The sequence below is a fragment of the Anser brachyrhynchus genome (assembly GCF_964034855.1).
Source record: "Anser brachyrhynchus genome assembly, chromosome: 2".
Taxonomy (NCBI): domain Eukaryota; kingdom Metazoa; phylum Chordata; class Aves; order Anseriformes; family Anatidae; genus Anser; species Anser brachyrhynchus.
In genome coordinates this window covers 6182673-6209450 of record NC_137695.1, presented here as the reverse complement: position 1 = coordinate 6209450, position 26778 = coordinate 6182673, and the positions used below count along the sequence as shown (strand labels likewise).

Sequence of the window (26778 nt, the reverse complement as noted above, 5' to 3'; positions counted from 1 at the left end):
TAGTGTAAAGTTGTTTTGTATATTGGATCATTTACGGAAATTTAGAGCTTGTACCATTGCTACTTAGGCCTTGTACTACAGAGGACCTTAAAGTACTTTCAAGTTTCAAGTAAAGGAATGGCTGAAGTAATTGCAGTGCCTTAATGAAATCCCTGGAAGATGATCTTGTGATGTGGGTGGATGTAAGAATTTAGCAGGCATGCTAGCCTTCAGATGAGAGCTTTGAGATCCTGTTGAGGTGGAGAATGTGCAAGTAATGCAGTTTGCATGGGCAGTGCTTCCCTTTGTACTACTAAAATAGGGTGTGCCAAATGCCAGTGTACCAAACAGAAAAGATTGCCCCTGCTACAAGTAGCTCTTGACACTGAGTTTTCTGGATGTAGGAAGGTTAGTGCTGTAAGAGACTACTGGAAATCACGATTGGGTTTCCTGATGCTGCAAATGACAGTACAGAATACTCAAAGCATTTGCTCTGCGCACTCTCACCTGGGCTGCTCTCAGAGGAAGCAGTACTTCAGTGACCAAATGTGTTCCCAGAGGCTGCCAGCACCCATTTTGGATGGAGTGTCAATTAAGAGGAATTTTTTTGCTGAAGAGGAATTTTTTTGCTGCTCCCTTTTAATTTTCATCTCCTTTTCTGGAATTCTGCTGTCTGTATGAGTTCTGAAGGGAAGAAAATGAGAGGCTCTGCATAGCAGTTCAGGAGTAATCTCGAGAGTTGCAGTCTGTTGGTGCATTATGAACAGAGAGATTCAGATAGTCAGAATCACAGAAAAGGTCATTGATTTATAGAAGTGTCTTTAATTTCTAAGCTCATACTGGAAAGGAGTTATAGATTATTTAGTAACATAATCTGTCCTGAGGAAGAACTTTGGAATTTACTGTGGCGGGTGATTTTTTTTTCTTCAGCTGGGGTAATACTGAAAACAGGAGCATGATCCAGTAGTTCCAGCTGAAGCGTGAGTATCATTTTAGGAAGGGGGATGGAAGTTACCACTGAATCCTTCAATCCATATGTGGATTGAAGGATTTAGTGGTAATTTTGAGCACTACTTTTTTAGTGTTTCTAAAATTAAGACCAGAAATCCTAATGTAGTTCTACCTCATGGCCAGAAATAGTGGAAAAAAGTGACTTGGGATTTATTGTTTCAATTCTTCATATTCTGTGGGAGAGGGGTGACACAGGGTAGTTGCCCTTACAGCAGAGCCAGTGCAAATGAGTGCTTCCTTAAGGCGAAAGCAAATAGTAAGAATGTATAGACATCTATTTAATGCCCAGGAAATAACAGATTAGCATAGTCAATTAAGTGCAATGAGTGACTTGTACCTGCTCTCACGTAAGAACAGCCAAAGGCAATGGAGGTGAAAAAGTATTTGCCCAGGAATGAGGAGAGAAGTGGAATGGTAAGGGCTCTGAAGGAATTCTGAATTAAAGGCTCCCTGTGAGGCTTCCCTCAGCTTCTTTCCAGTTCTGCTGAAGTCATTGAGCAGTGCTCCAGGAGCACAGCGGGTGCCAAACAGCTGGTCACCCTCTTAATCAGTTAGTACTGTAATCCTTGGTGCTACACCAGGTTAAATTCTGAACCCCTCAGCACTACAAGTGCCTAGTTCAAATAATCAGTGCGCACTGGAGTGTTGTGATCTCCACTCCTGCTGCAGCATTGCTCAGTTACAGCTTAGAGGAATTCAGTCAAGTGTGGCATCTTGGATGAGATGCTTCTAAACATACCCTAGCAGGGGAGTCATGCAGACTGAGTAAATAGACAAACCTCCTGTGAAAGTTGAAGGGGGGAACTAAGTCATCTCTGTCAGAGTTTCTTGGTATTTCCACAATCCTTCTTAGTAGTTGTTCACCTTCAGGTCACTAAATACCTTAATTCTCAAATTTAGCTGGAATTAATTTTGTATCCATTTTGTTGTTAATAAAATTTGCAGGTTTATCTCTAGGATGCTTATTTTCAAATCATGAGTTTGGGGTGTGAGGATCATTCTGGTACAGGGTTATGCTGCCTGAAGTTCCTATGTGTCAATTTACTTCAGAAGGGAGGGGTTTGGTCCTGCCCTTTGAAATCAGCCACACTTGAGTAAGGCTTGATGTAATCACTTACACCTTTGAGTAGTTGTATCTGGGTGGAAGGAGGGCCCATGGCTTCTTGGAGCACCCATCAGCAGCTTGACCACATTCAGGTGCTCTAGCTCCCTCGGGTTGCTCAGTGAAGATAGAAACAAGCTTTACCTAATCCCTGCTCTAACACTTGAGCTCCTGGTGGCCTCTTTAGATTTAACGGCTTCAGGCTTGACTATTTAGGGAGCAAATCAGGTCTGGAAGCTTATCCTGTTGTCTGGTCATGCTGAGCCACTGGGCAATGCCAAGCCCCAGCTGTGCTGCAGCCAAGCTCTAAAATTCATAGAAGGTACATTAAGCTAATAACCCCCCTTTGTCTGTTTTGCCCTCCACATGGCACTGCTGAGCTAATCCTTCCTGTCTCTGCAAAAGAACTGCTACTGTCAGGTTTAACAGATGCCCCCAACTATACAGCCGTTATATGTACTGGAAGCAGTAGTTGTTTGGGACAGCACCTGATTTATGTTATTTTAAAAAAAAACTTACAATCAAAGTGAACCACTCAAGCCCTGTTAACACTTTGTCTTCCATTCTCCTTGTTCCAAACCTGGATTAAATATTTACTTTTTTTTTTTGCAACTGGCCTCTCTTCGCAGGCTTTGTGAGGTACCTTTCTTATAGCAGTAGTACCTGGTATTGGACTTCCCCTGATACTCCCTTCCTTAAGGCAGGAGCAGTGAGGTACCTGCAAATGCTCCAGCTCACTCTGTGGCATGTTATCTGTGTCAGGTGGGGCGGCTGTGCTTGCAGCAGGAAGGAAAGGCAGCAGGCCTGTGGCTCTGGGACAAGTGGATCCTGTCCCTTGTAGTACGAGATTTGGCACCAGCCCCTTGCAGGAGTTTCCAGAGTTTGTTTTTTTTTAAGCTTATATTCTGAAATTAAAAAATCCGTGAGCTTTTTTATTTCTGCACCCACAAGTAAAAGAATACTTCGTTTCTATTTCAACAAAGAGATGCAAAATACTCAACAGGTGCTCTCCAGAGTTTATAAAGGGACAAGGAATTGGATTTGAGATTCTGCTTCACCTAGTTTAGCTCTGTCATTTAAGTGCTCTCTGTTACAAGAATGTAACACACTACTGCTAGAGGTTAACACTCAGTGGGATTTCCTAACCTGGCATATTAGACAATTGCCCTTTAAACATTATGAAAAACGAATCAAGTCTTCAAAAACATAAACCACCTCCCCAGATCCAATTAACATGAAGCAAGCTGGACAAAGACTGCTGAAGCATTAAACTGTTTATTCCTGTGACATTTGAAATTAATTTTGACATTTCCTGCTCTGAAATTTCGGAAGGGTGCTTACGGTACAGCATCACTTAAGTGTACTGCTGCAAGCTTAAACACAGTAAACAGGGTTGATAAAGGTGTACCAGTAGAACCAGCCCTAAACAAACAACAACAACAACACAAACTCAATAGATGGCCTGGGTGTCTCAGAAACGTACCAACCACTTAAATTACTTTATTTTTAGTGTTTGGCTGTTTGCTCTTCTATCAGTCAACTAGGGGAAGAAAATAAATTTCATTTTTAGCAGTATGTAAATAATGAACCTCCTTCCCAGACTACGCAGACTAAATTTCAAATCCTTTAATTCTACCATCTGTACCTAGGGCTTAGTATTTTTCTTTTAAGCAGGAAGAGGAGGATGTTTTGACCATCCTGACCTAGTTTATGGCAAAACAGTATTTAAGACTAACACAAAGATTACAGAATATAAAGGACAAAGTTTACCCAATGTTGTACTCATCTGAGACCCCTCTTGTGTTGCTACTTCATCTACACCATTCTGTTGAAGCTGAGCTGTTGCAAGCAACGCCGTGTGACTGCAACTCCCCATCCTGCATGGTTACTCGATTCCAACCAAGTCAGTCATTTTGCATCCTGATCTCTGTAGGGCGCAGCGTAGAACCACACCACGAGAAGGGGAGGAAGGAAATTTGACACTGGCCTGCCAGCTACATGTACAGTAGTTCATAGATTATGTACCCGATTCCCTTAATTTACTGAGGATTTTCATCACATTAGCAGCACTGACTACTGATTAGGAATACCTTCACTCCAGATTTCAAACTCCATGACAAATCACGGCCCTGAGGTGCATAAAAACACCCTCATGTTTTTCATTATTCATTTCATATTTACTATTCACCATGTAACACTCATTCAGGAGCTATTCAAAAGCAAGTTTAAACAAAATAAAGCTACAAAAAAGATTAGTGTTGCTGCACCGTGTTCTATTCCAGTGTCTTAATGATTTGTATGAAAATAGTAACTAGTTAAATAGAAAAGCAGAAGAAAAGCTATTCCTTTGTCACTGCAGAAACCAAGACACACTCAACTCCATTGAAGACTCTGGTCTCCAAATAGTTTCTGCCCTAGTTTTGCCTTTCATTTAGTGATTTTGGACAGCATTCAAAAAAGTTGGAACACAAATCAATCTATTAAACAATGATTAGAGAAGACAATAGAATATGTATTCCATCTAAATATGCTTTTCTGGTTTTTATACTATTGTCTACACTAACAAAATAGAACAGGTGTAATTCTTTCAAGATCAGAAAAATATTCCAAGCTGTAGAATTACAGCATATGGCCATCTGTAAACAGAAGAAGCATCCATTTCACTCGTGATCTTGTGCAGCTTCCTCCTCTTTCTGTTCACATGCTTCTTCATCATCAGGTTTCGTCAGAGTAGTGGATAACGAGCTCTCAAAACTGTTTAAGAGTACTGTTTCTTCGTTCTTGGAATCAGTTCCTAGTGTTGTTTTTGAAGAAATTTCATTAGGAAGAGTAAAAGAAGGCAAAGAGGAAGCTGTAGGCAGTAGGTGGTCCAACTCAGGCTGCTTGGCAGAGGCTTCAGAATACATCGTTAAATCTTCAGGGTTCAGAGTTGTGGCATTCTCTGGAAAATGAAAAAATAGTTAAACAAAAACAAGCAAACGCTCAAACCTGTCCAGCTAACAAACAATGCCTCTGGTTACCATGTATCATCACCTTGAGTTAGATACCTGTTACAGGAATGTGATACAGATTCACAGCTGCCAAATACATGACCTGTTTTTACTCAGTTCTGCAAAAATCCAGAAAATCTGATGATGTGGTAAGTTTTAAGAGATACTTAGCCATCTGGTCTATAGCATGCTTATGCATGGAAGAGCATCCATAACATGAAATTGTTTTGTTTTAGATAGAGAAGTCATTATTAAGACTGCCTTTTTTTTTTTTTTTCATTTTTAGAATTGTGAGTAGAAGCCTGTGGTATAAAGACTTACTTACACAGAATTTAGAAATACCTACTTTTAAGATCAGGTTAATTTGGATCATCAACGCTTTAAAATTAATGAGAGATGTTCTACAACTTTATAAAAAAAAAAAAAGAAGCCTGTTACTTTTTGCCCATTTCTATATCTGATTTCTGCTGCTATATTAATCTCATTTTAGCCAAATCTCCTTTCTCATTTTTCTTAAAAACATCTGAATTCCTATAATCATAATACAGTTGATCAGGCATGAGTTGCTGCCGTTCTAGAGATGAGGTCAGAGGCCTGGAAGTCCTGAATACACTTACCAAAATAAGCAGAAGGTTCACTGTTTGACATGAACTTTTCAGTGCCTACTAATGTGTCTACTGTTGGCATGGTGAAGGAGGCAGATGAAGACATGTTGGACACTTTCGTTAAGTCAGGGAGTTCAGGAAGTGAAATACCAGACATGTCTAGAAATCCTGAAAAAGTGAAGTGTTCCAGTACTGTTTCAGATTAACACAAAATTCCAGATTCAAGAAGATATGTTACGTGCAGATTGAAATCATTTAACTCCATATTATTTATTAGATAAACACTAATAAATTTAACCTATCAAGTCAGTGGAACAACTTTTACAGAATCTTAACCTTGGTAAAAGCTCACAGTATCAAAATTCTGCAACTCTGAAACCCCATGAAGTCAAAAAACTTTAAGGAAAACACCAGTGCTCATAGTTCTGCATTTAAGTCTCAAACTTCTTTAAGACCTTTTAGTTTACTTAAATGCCATCTAAAGAATTGCAGAGGACCAGGGGAAGGGGCGAGGCATGCTGGAAAAAGCACACAGGAAAACATACCTGGATCCATAACTCTCTGGAGAGGGGGAGGAGGAGAAAGTGAGCTTTCTGGCGAATACCCACTCATTTCTTGGCCTGTGGAATGATCCACGTTCATAACTATTTCAGAGTTGTCACTTTGAGAAGTAGGTGCCAACAATGGAGTCTGGAATGACACAGTAAAAAGGAAAAGCGTCTTTTTATGCTGCAAGTTTCACCTGAAATCAACCTTCCTATGACAGCGTTCTGCCTCTGTCTCCAAGTACATCAATTCAGAGAAGTTGATGCTGAACCCTATCATCACACCGCTGTTTAGGACCGGTTCCAATGTACCCTTCAAAGACAGTGTGTTCTTAGAAGAATGGTTGATACTTAATTCTTGAAGGTGTATTTTATTTCCTACTGAGAAGGGCATTCTACTATGGTTCTCACTGATTGACACGGGTGTTGCTATGCATGTTGTCAAAACAGCATGTATCTGTCAAAAATTTCAGCCAATGCCGATGAAAAACTAACTGGAATATCTGTAATTGCATCCAAATACCCAACTACAATAAAGAATATGGAGGGAAAACCAGAGGGAATTTTGAGGAAATAAAGGGTAAAGCTCAGCAAAGGGAATTTCTCTTTCATGCTGTCCTTCCTGTCACCTGCTTGGCATCATCAGTTCTTACTTCCCTTCACCTAAGTTCATTTCATTCAAGCAAAACTGTACGCTGTACTCAAATACACTGTGTTATGAATCTTAAAACAAGCTGAAGTCTTTGAAATTCCAGAGGACATGCCATAGATACGATCTTATTTCTTACATACCTCTGTGTAACCATTAGTAGATGGTGCAGGAGTTCCAGCTTCTGGTAAGGGTGAAGGTGGTTTGCTTTCTGGCTTTTTCTTCGATAAAGACTGTGTTGGAATTCTGTGCAAATAGCCATAACCAATTCCACATCCTAAACTGTGCAAGAAAAGTAAAACAAGACTTGAGAAAAGCTTAACAAAGCTAGGAAGTGTTTTGAATTCTGACTCTAAAGCAAAAAGAGTTTGAGACCTTAAACTAGAGCAAGAAATACCTACCTGCAAAAATCATTTCAGTTACTTACAGTACACAAGGAATGCTCTGCAACTGATATTTAACAGATACGTAGCTCAGCTTTTGATTAACTATTTTCTATATCTTTACAAAATATATAATCTGACCTGATTTGGATTTTGTTCTTGATTTACTGAATGCTTGACTGTGAGAATGCAGTTAGTAAATCTGCTATCAGGGAAGTGAACGCAGGTTTTGTCATCAATGTCAACTCAAACAGGGCTAGATCCAGAACATGCCTAATTATTAGTTCTCTCTCTTTTTTTTTTTTTTAAATGGAAGAATGATCATTTTTCTGTGACAAATGTAAGGAAATAAGGCTTTAGTTGAAAACAACAAGCTGTAATCAATATTTTTAACAGGAGCTCAATTAAAGCGAGTGTATAACCTGTCATCAGCCAGTGACAGTCTGGAGATCAGTACCTTCCTTCTCCACCCCAAGCTCCATTGGGAGTCACAACTACCTCTCGAATGGAGTCTGCTTCAGTGTTATAAACCATCAGCTTCAGCGGCTTTCCCTCATGAGATTCAATCAGTGAGAAGAAGTCCTCTGACTAAGAAAAAAAGTAATAGTAGTTATTAAACTCAAATGTGTAAGATGAGCTGGAAGCAAATGAGCATTTCAGGCATTTACTTCAGCATGAGATAGTAAAAACCCAAAAGACAGACTAAAATTCACTAGTGTTGTTTGATCTTTAGGGGCACCATTTTGTAATAGTCAGATTTTATTTTATTTTTTTTAAAAAAGAAGGTACCTCAGCCTTTAATCATCTCTCGTAAACATCAGCCTCACGAAATCCCCCAGTACTATCTCCCATACATTTGATGTGCAAGCAGTTACAGATATAAGAGAAACCCTACAACATAAACATGGCAGGCACAAAAACAATCACTGCTTGAGGGAACATGCACCCTACCTCCTGTAGAATCTGATCAGATCCAACAATGTAGTCAGTGTATGGCTGCAATCCAGCTACAGCTGCAGGAGATGCAGGTTCAACATCCTGTGAAAGAATGACACGTCATCTGTGCTCACAGCAGAATAAGTTACCCAAAGATCAAAATGGAAAGCTAACTCCAAGAACAACAGAAGAAAAGAGCATTTTGTTTATGGGACAAAAAAAAAAAATCCTTGAATAGTTTACATATAGGTTTTGTAGGATATGCTGAATAAAAAAAAAGACCAAGATACCAACAATTCAAAATGAAATACTTCAAAGATGTTAAGATGCTTTTTTTTTTTTTAAACAACCAGAAACAACAAAAGGGGTCGGTCTTACCTAAGCTGTTCTACACTTCCATCTCTACCATTTAATTTAAAGTGGTTTTCTTTGGGTGCTTTTTATATATGAATATTACTTTGATGAAGTTGAATTAACAGAGACACCAATTGAACCAAAATCCTTTTTTGCTTTTGCCACTGATTCTTAAACATAAGACACAAAACAGCCTTCTCCCCATCATACAGTCAATGTGGTCTGATTGGAATGTAGTTAATTTTCTTCATAGCAGTACTAACAGTTACCAACGTGTCCCTGTTCAAATGGCTCAGACAAGATTTCAAGACCGTGTTCACTTCTTGTGATTTCAGCATTGCAATTCTGTACTCAAACTACTCTTAAATACTAAGAAACGAAGTTGTATGAGCGCTAACAAGCCACCAACTGAGTTCACTGTACTTAGCATGAAGATGCAGGTGAAATTCTCATGCTTTATCCATAGATCCTTATGAAAACGTTCCCAGAACATCTCAGAGCATGAACTACCACTTATTCCAGATACTAAGTGGCACATTTCATCTGACAGAAAAAACATATAAAAAAGTTTCAGGTTTGAATAGTAAGAAACCTTTTCAATGTTTACCCTCCATGCAGAACAGTCCCCAACAACAACAGTATATTGGTATCTTGCAGGAAGTTTTCAAATGGCAATTTACATTCTGTTCTTAGCTTGTTAGACAACTTGTTGGACAAGCAAAGAATTGCGTCTCACCAAAACATGCCACACGTGTTCATTGGCTCCCTGGAAACTGCAGAACCTCACGCTGGCTCCAAGAAGACCTTGTCCTCCCCACATGTTACTGGGGATCACCTCCACCTCTCTTATTTTCATTGTTTTGATATTATACACCTCCAGCTTCACCGCTTTTTCAGCATTCGCCTTCAGCAGATCTTTCAACATATTGTTTTCTTTATTCTGTAGAGCACAGAGAGAGATACACGCTTAACATTTCTAATTGCACCCGTAACACAGACATCACACCTGTGGCAGAATTTAAATACTAAGAACCAAAACAGTCATTAGACTCTACATTTTACGATCAGACCCAGCAGTTCAATTTTCTATTATTAGAAAGATGTCAGTACTGTCAGCTCATGTTCCTCTATGTAAGTAATTACAGCTATTCAGTTTCATCACTCACTTTCCTTTTCTTCCTAACTGCTGCTGAGTAACAGGGATATTAAATCTTAACTACGTAATCAAAACAATAAACAGCAACACTTCATGCCTGATCCCAGTCCTTACTCCATACCCTTACTCCAACCCTTCAAAAAAATCACTCCACATTGGCTGTGGAAGGACAGACTCTTTGGGAGCATCTTAGCAAACTACAATTCTGTAATGTCATCAGGTTGACTGATCTTCCACCAAAATCTGCCATTACACTGAACATTTCCAGAAAGATACCTGCACTAATACACACTGAATTCAGCTTCCATGTAGCTCACAGCCAAAGCTGTGAGCCTTATTAACCAAAACAATACATTCAAGTTTACTCAACTCCTCTTTGATAACTCACCATACGGAACTGTGTTACCAGCCTTAAAGTATAAGCTAACAGGCCACGTGGCGGTTTTCTTCTCGTTAATGGTTCTTTTTCATATTTTATCAAATCCTGAAACAGGTTTGCTTAAACAAAACAAGCTCTTACCATTGACTCACTAGTTCAATAATCACCTTGTGGCAGAAAATATGCATGAATGAGTGATATCATAAATATAGTGTTAATCTGTTAGGAAGTTAAGGTGACTAAAGGCATAAATAAGACTCTTTCGTCAAATTTGTATCCAGCCAGAGAAAAGACTTTAAACACTACCAAGTTTTACTTCATCTTTTTAATACCATATCCATGTCCAATAGAACATGCGTTCTCTGTTCTGACAGCTTTGGCTTCTACCTTTCATAATTACAATAGCCATGCTTTATATAGGAAAGAAAAAAAAGAGAAAAGACTTACAAGCCTAGTGTGTCCTATTGCAATGATGAAATCAAAGAAAGGTTCCAGTCCTCCTTGTTGAGCTGGGGAGTTTTCCTGAACCTGCAAAGCATACAGTTTTTTATTACTATACATGGATCTGTGGTTACACTAAGTGACACAGTGTTAATCTTTACACTTGATTCAATATTTACTTTTGATTGAACCAGAAAAGAGATACCAAGTGACAGACCTTGGGAAGCAGTCCACGATTGTGAATTTATTTTTTATAGAACTAAGAACAACAGGTGGCCGAATTAAGCTGCCAAATATAGGTTTTGAACCCCACATAAGAAACAAGTATTGCGATTCAGAGCACATAGCGTGGAGTTATTAACTACTGAAGACTCTGGAGAAGGGCTCAGTTTTCCAAGAGCTGCTTGGGGATTTTCTTCCATGCTACTAATTGCCTGAGCTCTTGGAGAGCCCCCAGTTAAAGTACTATTTTTTCATAAACACAACTTCAAGCACATTAGAATAGGAACACTTAGAAGAGTATGCTACAAATGCATGGCTAACAGAACTTGATATACGCAGAGTATATCTTTTAGAAGCATAGCAGCAAAGCAACTTAATGCTAAGGGAACCATTGCAAACATCCTAACGCTGCTTTACTGTTCGTGAACACCGAAGTACAGCCCGTAACCTGCAATATATTTGAGTCCTGAAAGCCATCCCGTGCTTTCAGTGGCTAAGTTATAACCCACACATCATCTAAAATAAGAAGTTCAGAAGTTTCATTTACAAAGTTACAACTGCTACATTTTATAATTGGTCTCGTCCTACATCGTAAACCTTTTCACTATTAAATAGATAAAGCTGCATCTGTATTGGGGCTATTGCTCGCATAGCTGTCTATGTGGGTTAAAAAAAAAAGTATTAGCATAGTTACTTCAGCAGAAACTTTAAAAGTGAAAATTCATGCTTTATTATCAAATAGTCAAGACAAGCGATGTTAACCACAATGGGTGAAGGAAGCATCAACTCTCACCACAACCATAAAGGGCATCAGTAGCAAATTGCCACATTACACTGAACCAAGCTACAAGGTTAAAAAAAAAAAAAGTTCTGTCTGCACTCCAATTCTAAATAACATGCAAAAAGCTTTACAATGAAACTATCATATACCACAATGCCAAAGATTAAAATGTACACAAGAAGTCGTGGAAGTTATTACAGAGCTCGCGACACCTGTCCAGATGTCTGAGAGCCACGCAGATTCTCGTATGGAGCTGGGAGTTGCAAAAAAGCCTGCAGTGTTTTTGAAAACTAAATGACACCCTGGCAAAATTTGCATGAAATCCCTGGAGGAAAACCAAACCAAAACAAAACAACAAAAAAAAAAAAAAGGAGAAAGAAAAAGGAAAAAAAGAAAAAACAGACTGCCTCTTGCACACCATAGGTCACAAAATTCAACAATCATCACTCAGTCAACAGACAACTAAGCAGTATCGTGTACTTAACAGAAAAATGGGGGGAACATTTCGTGACCGATGGTCTTTTCTGACAGAGCTAAGCCAATGAAAGAGGCTGACAAAAGCAGATGAAGGGAGCATACCGGTACCCCGAACACATCTTGCAACTCCGGGAAGCACAAACTGCTGATGGAGTGGGAAGCAGCACGTTTCTGCTGCTGTTTGGGGAAGAACAGCAGCGGCTCAAGGCAAGGACGGCTCATTTTGTCTTATTAAACAGCTGTTAACACGGCAGAGGCTACAGCAAACCCGCCGCCACACGTCCGGCCTGCGAGGAGCGGCCCCGGGTGCAGGGAACCCGGCGGGGAGCGAGGTAACGCTGCCGGTGAAGGAGCCCCGGAGCCTGTCAAAAAGTTTTGGGGCTCCCCAGTAGAAGCCGCCGGGCTGGGGGACCCCAGGACCTGCCGGCAGCCGCCGCTCCTCCCCTGCCGCCGTGGCGGCCGCCGACATGCCGCTCCCTCCCGGCCATCCCCCCTCATCCCCTCGGCCGCCGCCCCCTCACCCCGTGGACGTGGAAGCCCTCGGCGCCGCCGTCGGGGACCTCGGAGCTCGAGCCCAGCCCCATGCCCACCAGGACGGGCGGCGGCTCAAGAGTTGGCGGCGGGGAGCATCGCCCGGCCCCGCGGAGGCCTCGGCGAGTGGGCGGTGGGGAGAGGCGGGCGGGCGGTGTGAGGCGGGACCGCCCCGCGCTGCGCTAGCGCCGCCGCTTCCCGCCCGGCCGCCATTTTGTTGGGGGCGGGCAGCGGCCGCGCCATGACGGGGCTGGGCTGGGGCTGGGCTGGGGCTCCCCGCCGCTGAGGGAGGAGCCCCGTGAGGGAGGGAGGGAAGGCAGGGGTGGATTTGATTTTTATTCATTTATTTATCTTTTTCTTCACGTACGCTCGTAAATCTCCGAGAAATATAGTTGTCTGTTCTTCTCATTCTGACGGCTTTTTCGAAGTGATGCTCCTGTTCATAGAATCATTAAAGTTGGAAAAGCCCTCCAAGATCATCTGGTCCAACCATCCCCCTACCACCAATGTTACCCACTGAACCATGTCCCTAAGCACCAGGACCAACCTCTCTTTGAACACCCCCAGAATGGTGACGCCACCACCTCCCTGGGCAACCCGTTCCAATGTCTGACTGCTCTTTCTGAGAAGAAATGTTACAGTCAATAATGACATCATTATTTTTCATAGGACCACAGAATGTTTTGGGTTGGAAGGGACCTTAAGGATCACCCAGTGCCACCCCCTGCCATGGGCAGGGACCCCTCCCAGCAGCCCAGGCTGCCCCCAGCCCCATCCAGCCTGGCCTTGGGCACTGCCAGGGATGGGGCAGCCACAGCTCCTCTGGGCAGCCTGGGACAGGGCCTCACTGCCCTCTGAGTAAAGAATTTCCTCCTTATATCTAATTAAATCTAAATCTCCCCACTTCTAGTTCAAAACCATTACCCCTTCTCCTATCACTACACTGATAATGTGTTTTACCAACACACACTTTACACATTTCAAAAGAGAAAGTGTTTCTGTTCTGTTCCTCCCTGTAGGCATATATTATCTACTATGCTCGAGAAATGTATTTCCACTAGCTGAGCCAATTTGCAGACTTGGAACTGAAGAAGCAAATCAATGATCCAGTGCTGCTGATTTTCAAGGCCTATGGAGCCTTGTGTTTAGGTAATTATTAAGAAGTGGTGATATTTCCCTTCCCCTTGAAATTTCATATCTGTTCCACTCTGCTTTACTAAGGATGAATTCTTCTGATTCTGCGTTTTAGTCTTAATCTTCAGTAACAGAAGAGTTCTGAAAGTTTTCAGAGTAATAGTAGTAATTTGAAGCAATACTATATTAATATAGTTAAAGTGTCAGCTATATTTCCTCCATGAGTACTTTCATTTCAGTATAAAAGCATCCATTTTGGTTAAACTAATTGGTACTTACTGCTTGAACCTCTGAGATGTCATTTTTCCAAAGGATGTATCCACATTATTCCTGTGGTTCAAGTGCGATGCATAAAGACAGAGCAATAAAAAAGCTATTTCCTCCATCCCTTGCCTTTTCTTCCAAGTGAAGCTCTTAAATTCCCCATCACTTCAATAGCTATTTATGTTCAAAAGCCATACATACTGGCTTATCCTGACCAGGATATTCTTAGGAGCCTTTTTAAGGTCACTTTTTCCTCTGTAATTTCCAATGTGGGATTGCAGATCTGTGCATTATATTCATTGAGCATGTGGTAGAAGTGCATGCAAATATTCAGAAAAAAATAAATTTGTCTTAAACATTTTTTCTGTGTTTCCTGCTACACACCTACACACATTTGGGAACCTTATTACACAACTATATCTTTTCTTAAATTTTGTTCAAAATGTCTTTTGTAACAGATGGGCCAATGAAACACTGTGGAGTTAGCCATATAATTGTATTTCTACAAATATTAGAAATAAATATTTCTTCAAACATACCAAAAACGGATGCCAGAGTCTGTAGCACACCTACTAACCAACCATAATAAAAAGTAAGTCTAGTGGGTACCTGAGTGTTACATTCTTGGGAAGGGTCAACATGCCTTTGATAAAGGGATGTACTGTCTGGCAGAACTACTGGAGTTCCCAAAGGGGTTAACAAACATACAGGAAAGAGTGATCTGGTTGTTTAGATTTCCAAAAGTCCCTCATAAAAACCTTATCAAGGGCTTTTAAGGAAACTAAGCAACCATACCATAAGGTATCTAAACTGAAGATAAGAGAGAATGATCACTTCATGGAAAGATCATCTGTGAGGTACGGCAAGAACTAGACCCTAATTTTCTTCATATTCCCCAAAGTTTGGAAAAAGGGAATAGCAGGAAACGGCAAATTTTACTGATATCATGGAATTATTCAGAACAGTAAAAAAAAGGAGCAATTCCAGAATTACAGAAAGATCTTAGACTATAAGCAATATCGACTATGTAGGCAATAAAGCCTCAGGTATAATTAAGTGTAGATAAACATAAAATTATCCATATGGCAAAAAATCCTGACCAATTTGATGTGTGAAATGGTGGCCTCTGAGCTGTTCAACAGCAGCCTGAATTGAGACCTAGAGTTTAAAAAGTGTCATTTCAGAAATCAGTAATAACCAAAAAGCAGATCCATTGAGAACTATGAAGAAAATAAATGGAGAATGATAAAGGGGACATTGTTGAATTACCATATGAAGTCATAGTTTTCTCACATCTTCCCATTAAAAAAAAAAAAAAAGTAGAAATGAAAGTGGGCTTTAAGTATAATTAAAGGTATCACTAGTTGCTCCTAGGTGTGATTAGGTAAACCAGGGCTTCTTCATTCAGATGAGAAACAACTGAAGAGAGGATGTACTACAAAGTAATTTGCAGAACAGAGAGCATAGTCAGGAGTTGGGTGTTTGCTCTCTTTCAGTTTAATAACAAAGGAACTGTTGAAACAGTGAGGGCACAGGTTCAAAGCAAGCTAAAGGATGTGATTTTTCATGTAACACCTAACTGAGTTCTGCAGCTCCCTACCACAGGAGGCCATGATGCCAAGAGTTTATTTGGACCCAAGGAGGCACTGGGCAAATTCACTGAAGAAAAATACAGGGAGGGCCAATAGGTACACAGAAACCACTACAGCAAAGGTTATTTTCTGAGCTGAAACCATCTGAAGGCTGGGAGAGCATTTGAGGGAAGTATCATTTGTACTTGTCCCAGTCATAGTGTTTGTTCGCCATGTGCTTTAGAGTTGCTGTTGCAGGTTGAGAGCAGGCTAGATGTGACTTTGGTTTGACCCAGCTCAGTCGTTCATAAGTCAACGCTCATATCTCCTTATCCCTTTCTATTCCCCGTACTTTACAAAGCTATTATAGAAACACGCATGCACTGAGAACAGCTTATTGTAGTAGAGCTTGTAAGCGAAATGAGTTACTAGTTAGACTGTGGCTCAGGGTTCATTTATACAAATCACTTTTAAAGTGATTGCTAATTATGTCTGAATCAACCATCCATCTGCAATGTCTCCGCAGGTGAAATACAAGATGCTAACTCATGGCTGGGAAATGCCAGAACCGTTCTGATGTTTCATTCTCTTGTCTTTTGGCACTCATTTATGCACACAAAAGGTGTAAAAATATAGGCAAAGTTTTTTGTGTTTGCTTGTTTTCTTTTGTGTTTGTTTGTTTTTCCATGTGTTTTACATATTACTTCCCAGAAGTTCGGCAATACATTAGTCCAATATTTTATCTAGTTATCCAGATTAAATTAAGAGTTGTAGAAGGGAAGAAATCTAGAGGTGATTTGACAAAAGTAGGTATATTTTAAGTACAATTTTGTCCAATTTGCTAGGTACCAAAATTGTACTGCTGTCACTGAAATTACTGAAAAATTGAATCTGCCTTGAAGCACTCTTTTGCAACACGTTTGTATTTATTCAGAAAGGTAATTTAGTTCATGTTTATTTAACACTTAAACAGTGTTTTCATGTTCAATTTGTCAACTTATACAGAGCTTGGAGACTTCAATAAGTTATTGAACAGCAGCATTACATAGGAGAATTGGTAGTGATCATGTTATGATATTCTTATGACAAGAAATCAAGTTTTATTTTCATGCATATATCTTGAAGTAGATTCTGTGCTACACCAAAGATTTATTTTGCATGGGTGTTTCTAGAACATCAACACAAGAGTATTCCAGATCCAAAAGAAAACACTAGCTACTAGCTATTTCTTCTTCTATTAGAGGTAGTAAATTTTAGGAATACAAAGATCCTGAAGACACAGAACACTTACAGCTCCCATGGGAGCGACCCAGTGCTCGGCAGCAGTTAGGACTGAGCAGAAGTCCCATCTAAGGTGATGGGAGATTTACATTCTATATCATCGAGGAATTGTATATTATTTTTCAGTTTGTCTTTCTGCAAAAAATAGTTCATTTTTAAAAAATGTGACTTCTAGAGGAGGAGAGTTTATTAATTTACTTTCCAATCTGGCAAATGCTGAACAATTTTGATTTCAGTAACACTAGCAATCTGAGAAGTTATGTACATATGAAATTTAACACATTTAACACTTTTGTTTGTTTGTTTGTTTTAGATTGTGTAGCTGTTTTAGAGCTGGAAAACAAATGAAACGACAAAAAATGAAGGGACTAATTAATTATATTGCATAGGAATGTTTTTATAGCTCACATGTAAAAATGTTGAAATGCTTGACAGAAAGCTGAAAATATCCCCAGGAGCTAGAGAAGTAGCATATAAATGGTATTTCATCCATAACAAGACAGAAGTTCTCATTATTTAAAAAGTAAAATGAAATAATCAGACTTTTAGCAAATACAAGAAAACATAAACATGCAGAAACAAATGTATAATGTACTTAGGATTATTATTATTTACATTACATTTCTTGTTTAATATGAAATCTAAGAAAGTTCATTGAATTTTTAGTGGATACTTCTACATAAATCCAAACCTCTTCCTCTTTCTGATGAGGAAGAATATTTATGTTTTGGTTTGGTTTGGTTTTTCTGCAGTGGGAAAATAATATAGTGGTCAGGTGGTAAAACCGCTTAATCAAGTCTACTTACAGTTTGTTACAACTTTGGAGTTACTTTGATGTAATTCCATGCCAGAGGCAAGCAGGCTAGAATAAAAGGCTTTCTGAACACATCTTACAGATAACTCCACTAAAAGGCAAATCCTTACCTACCAAGGAAAACACACAATGAGTTTAAGAAGAGTTTCAATCCTCGTCTTCCTGTATTTCTTTCCCTGATTATTCTTCATTTATAGATTGTGTTAAACAGGAAACAGTCTGCATTTAAAAGATTTTCCAAAAATATATGGAGAGGACTGTCTGGTCACATCCACGACATTACACAAAGGTTACCAGTCTGCACTTCGATGTAGTCAGAACTGGCTGCTCCGTAACTGGTGGATGGAAATTGCTGTCAAGTTTTGTAGTGAATGTCTTGAAATCTTGCTCTTTAAATTTAACTTTGTTAGTTGTTTACTAGACTGTAAAAATAAGATAGTATTATCGTCAATAAATGCCCGAGAGTATAATTGTAGGCATTCTCCAAAATACTTTGTCGAGGGAGGATGTTCCTTTTATAATAAGTCAGTGCATGATATAAAACAGCTAGTTGGCAACGTGAAGTTAAAAACATGACAATTGGCAAGTCATTAGAAATATTCTCACTTTTACGAAGTTTTGAGCTACTTGAAATAATACAGTTATGGCATTTTCACACAATGAAATCTATATGAGGTCTTTGCTTTTGCAGAAGTTGAATTTTGAAAGAAATGTAATTTGTCTTTCAGGGTAATGAAACTAAAACAATGTGACATGTAACTGACAGATTCTGCAGAGTATTGTAAACGTTAAGTGCTTATTTTTCAAAGCTCTTTGTGTGTTTAACAATTACAACTTGCTTGCAGAATTGGTCTTTTCTAAAGTTCCCTATGTAAATGAACGTTGACAGGTGAAATGTGTGCTGACTATTCTAAAATACGCTTAGATATGTTGATATAGTATACAAAGCTGCAGCTGAGTTAGTCATAGGTTCCTTTTTTTGAATCAGTGGAGAAAACAGGCACTTCTAGGGTGTAGCCCTTACAATTATTTTCCCTGCACATTGTACAAGTTATTGTTCAATATGACAGAAGAATTGTGTAGTATCAATAAAGATCTTTGGCTTCTTTCAGAACTGTTTTCTGTAGAACTTATCAGAAATTCTACAGGTGATGTTTCAAAGGAGTGAACACTTCCTGATGTTAACCATCTGAACCCAGTAAGCTTCAGAAGCAAGCCTGCAATTCAGAGGAAACTCTGTGAATGTGTTTAATTAATTAGAAGAATGAAGAACGATGAAAAATGTTCATGAAAAAATAATTCTTTGGTAATTATCAATGCAAAGTATTTGTATAATAGTACACCTATTACAAATTTTGAGATGATCAAAGAAGTTGAACCTAAACAAGCAGTGATGCTTTGGCCAAAATGGTTCAGAATATAAACTAAGCATTACTGAGGACAGATCACAGGAATCCATCATTCAAAACTTAGAGGAAGACTATCTAGTAGGTCAGACTGGTTTAAACTCCATTAGACTCCATTGGCCCTACTGAGCGTGGTGCAGGGCAGCGTTAGCAGTGAGCTCAGCAGAAAGGAGCTGGGATGGAGAGCGGCAAGCTAGAGGCAGGACTGAGCCCAAGGGCAGTGATCGGGGTCAGACGCAGTCCAGTATGACTGTATGAAGGGGCGGGTCTGAGCTCAAGCAAGAAGACAAGCCAAGGAACCCAGATCAGGGCCGCCATCTGAGGCTGGGCCCAGGCCTAGCTGCTGTGGTGCCGCAGCATGGCTCAGGGGGCTGGTAGTGAGGCCTCAGCTTAACAGCAGCTCCCACGGGAAGGGGGAGGCAAGCCCTCTCTTCAGATACCTCAGGGGATCTCCAGGAACACTAGGTCTGTCCCTATGTGTGAGCTTGGTCCCCAATGTTTATGTACCAGCCAAGATTATCCACTTCACTGGTAGATAATAAATCTGCCCAGATCTTCGGTCATATTTGTTTGTACCTCTTTGAGGACACGGGCAGGATGCTCATGAACAGGAATTGTGAGTGCAGTTGTCTCCATGACAATGTTAAGACAAAGTTTTCTTATGTACAACATACATAAAAACTTTGAGTGATTAGCACCTCGATAAAAGGACAGGACTTGCAAAGGATTGAACCTTGCAATCTTGGAGAAGCATATATAAGGATATTTCTACATATAAAATGTGAAAATGGTTCAGTTGTATCCAGTTTTGTTGATTTTGTTGTGCTGGTGTGTTTCCAGCTCCCTCTGTATTCACAAGAGAGAAATTGTATTCAATACAAATAACACATTGATGTTCACTGTTAAAGAAAGTTTGGGTATTTCCAAAGCTCTAGAATGAAGCTCAGTTCAGTATAGCAGTACAGAATAACACGTTTAATAGACTTTTTTTTTGTCATGTTACTGAGGCTTGCAAAGACTAAGCAATTTATATATTTGCTCAGTTACTGTACCAGCATGCCGATGCTATCAAAACTGCTTGGACTGGTAGGCAAAGGTGTGCCCCATGCAAACAGAGGTCTTGGAAATGTTCCAGCCTTTACACTGTACCGGGTGGTGGAGGAGCCCGGCAGGCTAACTACATTGGTAGCAGTCAAGCAGTAATGCAGTCATGAGCAAATTGAAATAACTTGGATAGTGTTTGGATTAAACCTCAAAGCTTCAGGGGCGAATAGGTCTCCCTTTGGCCCTATGCCAGCCCAGAGAGGATGTGTCAGATATTCTGGGGCATTTAAAATAGCTGTGTAAGCCTGTGTTTAAGTGACTAAGTAACTTCCAATTGAGCCTGAAGAAGTATTCTGCTGGTGCAGTGTGGCTTTATACTACCAGGCGAGCTGATTAACCCTAGGTTCCAGTCCCCTACTCTGGTGGTCCTTTACAGGACTCGTTCTGGTATGTGAGTGTCTCTTGTGTTGGGGAAAATAAAACTGGACATGCTGCTCCAGGAATGCAGCCTAACAGCTGCCGAATAGAGGGGGAAATTACGTCCCTTGACCTGCTGGCTACACTCTTGCTAATTCAGCCCAACGTGTTAGTCTTTATTTGATGCAAGGGTTCACTGTGCAATTTGTTGTTCACTGGTACTCCAAGACCCTTTTGTACAAGGTGCCCCCCAGCCTGCACAGTTGCACATGGTTATTCCATTCCTGAGGCAGGACTTTTAATTTGACTTTGCTGAACATCGTGAAGTTTCTGCCAGCCCATTTCCAGCCTGCCCAGGTCTCTCTGAAGAGTAATCTTGTCCTCCAGCATATCAACCACTCCCCCTAGTTGGGTAATACCTGCAAATATAGTGTGAGTGCACTCTAATCCATCACCTAGATCATGAATAAGCATATTGAACTGTAGTGACCTGAGGCATGCCACCAGTATTGCCACAAGTGGGACCTGGCAATCCACCCATCCACTTTATTATCTAGTCATCCAGTTCTTGCATCAACAATTTTTCTGTGATCAAGATGTACAAACAACATCCACTGCTATCCTCCGAACCAGCCAGTCATCTCACTCTGGAAGGCATTGGGTTGGTCAGGCGCAATTTGCCCTTTGTAAATCCATACTGGCCAATCTCAATCACCTTCTTGACCTTCATGACTTTAAGGAAATTTTGTACCAAAACCTCATAATATGAGAAATATGCTGGGAAGAAAAAAAATATATAGACACTATAGTTCAATGGCCATGCTCTCCCCAGAGAGCACAAGTAAAGTTTGCATCCCTACTATGTTAATATGTTAGTTATGCAAAATGGAACAGCATCAGTGGGGAATGACTGAAAGAGATTGATCTTACAATACCGGTAGTCTGGTGTTTGGACATAAATCTGGTGCTAGGAGGCTTGAATTGAGTTCTCTGTTTTGGAGCAAGAAAAGGTGATGAGAAGGCAGGTGCCCACTCCTCAGGTGGATGCCCAGAAAATAGACAGACGCAAAAGGAACTGCTCTGAAAAATTACCAGAAATTGTTGCAATTAATATTTCAGTTTCATGAATCTCTCTTACGCTCTTCTTCATTTCTACATGCTTTTGAATTGCATCAGAGAACACTGAAGTGCATCTCTGTGGAGCAGCCAGGTTCAACTTCTCAGAAGCAGGTGGCAGCAGTGATTAACATCCAGTCTGATGAGCACTATGTGGGTCGGAAGAACTATGTACAAACTACTGGGATCTATAAAAATGTGTTAACATATACAACAGCTAGTAAAGAAAGTCTTTTAAAAAATCTTAGTCAACATCTTGTTCATAGTATCTGTTACTTACTTCACTTACAAAGTAAGTGAAATTGTTGTTAGTGTCATGTCCACAAAAATGTAAACAAGAAAATATTTATTGATTTTTGGACATCAAAGAATTGTCATAGGTGAATTCTTAAATCATATTGCTTGCATTTGAATGGAATATGATCCAAAAAGGAACATGAATACAAAAACGAAATAGTCATGTTAGCCAGTTTTGTGCTTATTTATCCACCCAATAAAATGTATAAAATTGAGAAATATTTCTAAACTATGTGTAATAAAGTAAATCACCAGAAGACAGTAGCATAACTCAAATGTAAATATCAGGTCACAAAACAAAGAAAATTGCTCGGGTATGGTTTTCTATGAGCAGTAAACTTAGGTTTTAAAGCCCATAAAATATGGGTTTGGAAAAACTCCCATTTACATTTGGGAATGCTTGCTTCTCAGGTCCACTAAATGGCAGAAAATAGCACTGAATTAGATATGAATTCCATCTATGCTTTTACTGGCAGCTAATGATATGGAACATATTACAAGCTTTAATGTCTAATAAGCACATGTCACTTCATATAAATGGAACTGCTATTAACATTTTCCAAAATTACACTGATTTTTGGCCATCTTCTTATTTTTTGTACTTGATTTCCTCCATGTTCCTTCTAGTTGTTTATTCCTAATGGAAATAATTTTAGCCCTGCCATTTCAGATATTTAGTGATTCACATGAAAAAAATCAGTAAAGAATCTTGTTTGATGAATATTCATAATTCCTTACGTACTGAGATAGCTGTTCTAGTGGGGTAATCTGTCTTTGGTGTAATTATAAAGGTAGATGGGAACTGTCTTGGAAAAAACTGAGCTACTCTGTCTTCTATGGTAGAGCTCAGTAGAGAGAAAATAAGAGGCTCTTGATACTTATTAAAATGTTTATCTATATGTGTTTATTTTTAGTTATTTCTTATTTTATCAGATAGTACTGAAAGTGTTGTGGTTTTTTTTTGGAAGAAGAGCTTGATCATGTGAGCATCAGTGACAAGACGACAAGTGCAGTCAAGTTACAACAATGGTACGAACTGATATTATTTAATCATTGATGTCAAGATCCAGTATTTCCCTGCCTACACACCAGCGTACTATTGTTACATAAAACTACTAATAATGAAATTGCTGTCATGATAGGTTGGCAGCCATGAAGTTTTTACAGAAAAAGTCATAGAAAAAGAGGGAGGCCTGATGAAAAAGAGGCCTCTCTTCCTAAAAAGTGGAGATATCCCACATGCTTCATGGTAGTGTAATCATTAGTGCTTTTATGATAATGTCTAAAATAACCAAACTTTTAATACTGTGCAGTACCTGTTCATATGTAGAACTCTTTATTTGTACACCCTTTTTTTACACGTTTTTGTCTAGTGTCAGATCTCATGTTCAGGAAATAGAAGCAATGAACAAGCAATAAACCTTTACCAGAATGTTTTAGAAAAATCACCAGGTATGTAACATTCTGTAGTCTTGAAGTCTGTGTATTTGTTTGGGTTTCCACTCAAAAGTGTTATTTTTTTTTTTTTAACTCATAAGTAAGAATATGCAAATCTATTTTCTTAATTTCATTTACAAAATTGTAATTCTCAGTGGAAGTCAGTATTTTCAAGATTTTCTTTAGTGTCACAAGTAGAAATGAATAGATTTGAAATATTTTAAAAGAGCTTTCTCTTCCAAGAAGCTGAAAATCTTGGCAATATCTGAATTCTCTTTGGCCCTGTGACTCTGCCATTACTTATTTTTTTTTTACTTTATGAGCCTTAGCCTCCTGCCAAGAGATAAGCAGTATTGCTGTATCTCATTAGTTACAGCCTCCAAAACACAACAAAGTACTGCATAATTTAAGTCAGCGTTTAAGTTTTGCAAGATTTGGAAGCATCTGAGTTATTGTAATGTTGAGATAAAATGTACTTTGTTGCTTTTAATTTATAGATAACTTTTCAGCCCTGGAAAATAGCTGATTTGCTGAGAAGTGATAACCTTGATAAAACTGCATTTTTCTTTGAAATGGTGAAGAAACAAACAATCCGCTCGATTAATTTTGGAACTGGAATGTAACTACAGCAAAGGACTGTTGAGGCATGCAAAGTAATACTTGTGCATTTCAGACTTTCAGAGCAGTGCCTCAGAACCTCTCTGCAGATTATTTGACCACTTTAAGGCTTGCTTTTTTAAATGAATCGAGCTATTTCTTCATGTGCACAAAAACGAATCTAGGGATTTCAGATTTGCTTATATAAGTTAGAGCTGGTAAAAATACAAACTTCTTAATAGGACAACATTTTTTGGAAGGAGGAGAAAGTGTTGGAACATGGAAATGGAGAAAGCCATACATATAGTGAAATACGGTGCTCCAAATAGAAGAGAAGCCTGTTAATTTGAATATATCAATTTCAGATGCTTACTTAAGAGCTTTAATTGTAAGTACTCCTCTGTCTGAAAAAAAATTGTCAGATCTGGCTTAAATTATTTCAGTGAGCCAGGTTTCTACCTGAGATGTTCTCCTATAATGTAGTCTGTAAGAGAATTCAAATAAGTCCTGTAATATACTTGAAAAAGCCTCTTTTTATTTTGGGGATCTCAGAATATTTTCTAAACTGTTGATCATTGTATTCTACAAATTTAGTTTTTTTTACCTGCTTTCAGGTCATATATATAAACCAAAGTAGTTCTTAGTGTCTCTTTGACTTTAGATCTTTCTGGTGTTTGGTTTTAAAATAAAAGATTATAATAGTAGGGTTCCACATCTAACATGTTGCTGTAAGTGATAATATCAAAATAAAATGAAACAAAACTAATCTGGACTATAATCAATCTGATAACAAAAAGCTGGTTGTTTTTTTGTTTGTTTTTGATGTGTAATGCAGGATCCACAAGCCCAAATTATTCATAACTGGAATCTGTTTAACTTATGTATTTATTGATGTCTTTACAACTTGGTTGCTGAGAGTAGATCTCTGAAGGCATAAGTGACTGGGATGCTTTAAATATGTGAAGACACAATAGCGAATATATCGCACAGATCTTTCAACCTGCACTGGATTGTCTTTGCAGCACTGAATGAAAAAAAGTTTATTATGTAAAAGTCCAATTTTTCTTTTATTTCTGTACATTGATGTCTAACTACATGATAGAGAACCAAGCCCTTCAAGAACTGGCTGTGCTGAAGTGGGACAGTCCTGCTCTTCCTTCTGCTTTGCGTCTTGCCATGTGGTCTACCTGCTTCTTTACATAGGCGCTGAAAACCATCCAGTTCCATACCTGCCTGATTCGGCTTTCTACAATGACAGAGCAAAAATGCAAATAAATTTTCCCTGGGTTAGTGAATCAAATCATTTTACCGTGTGAGATGAAAGGTCCCAGAGCTGACTCAAGGCAGCTCAGGACCTTGTTGCCAGGAGTGGAGTGATAACAAGGCACATTTTTTTGTAGCAACAAGCTGTTAGAACAGCCCAGCCATGTATGTAACATTACCCTTGGCACAGCTGATGGAACTGGCCCAACTCATCAGTTTTGTGTGATGTTAAGTACCTGTAACCGGAGAGCACATGAGCCAATGCCCTAATGCTGTATGCTGCTCTAATTATAAATTATCCTTGCCAGTTGCTCCAAGTGATTCCTTCCAGGCTGCAGTTGTTAAAGGAAATGCTGCTCTTTTTGAATAATGCTCCTTGTTATTTTATTTGTCATCGTCACCATAGTATAGGTGTATCTCTGTGTATTGTGCTAAGCAACGTAGTTAACATTTGTCATGACCAATCTATTCTCTTGTTCACTACCTCACAAAGGGAGCGTTGAGCATTTAGAAAAGCTGTTGATCTTGCTAGCGTTTTGGGGTGAGATTAAGAGCATCAACTTTGACATTTCAGATAGAAGCGTGGAGAAATGTGAGCATCTGTCTTCCAGAGGGGGATTTGAATTGGCAGGTTTCCAGCAACCATTGGTGGAGTTGAAAGTCATTCAGCACCTAAGCTAATGTACTCGATTAACTGCAGAAGCACTCTGTCTAAGCCTGTGAGCAGAAGCTAGGTACTTAAGCAGTCATGATTCAGTGCAAGAGTTGTGTTACAGTGAGAAAAGCAAACAGACAAACTTGTTCTCCTCCAAAGCTAGCTTCCTCCTTCCTTAACAGTTTACGAGGTTGGGACCTGGCTTGTGTCTTCTTTAAATGGTTGAGTTTGCATTAATGTATGCATCAGGACTGGCAAGAATGTGGTCTGTAAAACTGTAGGAACTCTGTAGCTATAAATGAGTGGATGTCATATGTGTAAGAACACCTCTATGTCCATCAATACATCGTAAAGTTAAATATCTACCTAAAGAAATTCATACACTTCCTATTGTTTATAGATTTGCATATGGAAGTATGCTGACTGTGAACATTTCAAAATTTTCCAAGAAGACTATCCTTTCTCTTAGTGCTTTTATAAGTAAGTATGGTAACTTCATGTTGAGAAGATTGATTATCCTCTATTCTTTTCAAATAGGCACATGGGATGAGCTAATCCAACTCTGAGATACTTTCAGAAAGCTAGAAAGAACAGTGACTGGAGCCAAGGAGCTATCAGCAATATGATTCAGATTGGTCTAAATCCTCGTGGACAGTGGCTCCTCAATTGCCACATAACCACAGCTTTTCCAACAGACTGTTTATAACTTATGGAAGTGTTTTTTCTATTCTGGTGGATTTAGCCATCCCTGCTATTGTTTGGATTAAGACTACATTCCTGAGCTTCACATACTGAAGATGCAGAGCCTGGAGCTGGTCAGTATACCAACTCACCCGATCACTTCATCACTTGATCATGTCACTATTGTAGAAAGCCTGGATTTTTTTTATCAGTGGCAAACACGGAGAAGGGATGTATCAGAATGCCTTTCAAATGATCTT

At 39.3% G+C, this 26778-nt stretch overlaps 1 protein-coding gene across 3 annotated transcripts; it reads right to left on the bottom strand.

The window, feature by feature from the left end:
• Positions 1 to 3351: 3351 nt before the first annotated feature.
• GORASP1 (golgi reassembly stacking protein 1) lies at positions 3352 to 12782 on the bottom strand. Of its 3 annotated transcripts, none has more exons than XM_080579080.1 (9): positions 12532 to 12782; positions 10537 to 10617; positions 9291 to 9494; positions 8216 to 8302; positions 7722 to 7852; positions 7025 to 7163; positions 6233 to 6377; positions 5700 to 5855; positions 3352 to 5033 (listed from the first exon to the last, which is right to left on the bottom strand). In XM_080579080.1, the coding sequence occupies exons 1-9, from the start codon at positions 12592 to 12594 to the stop codon at positions 4753 to 4755; spliced, it is 1287 nt and encodes a 428-aa protein (XP_080435206.1). In that variant the 5' UTR covers positions 12595 to 12782; the 3' UTR covers positions 3352 to 4752. The 3 variants fall into 3 exon arrangements, with proteins under 3 accessions (XP_080435206.1, XP_080435205.1, XP_080435207.1); XM_080579079.1 differs by lacking the exon at positions 12532 to 12782 and adding an exon at positions 12113 to 12499; XM_080579081.1 differs by lacking the exons at positions 5700 to 5855; positions 12532 to 12782 and adding an exon at positions 12113 to 12499.
• Between the last annotated feature and the right edge of the window lie 13996 nt (positions 12783 to 26778).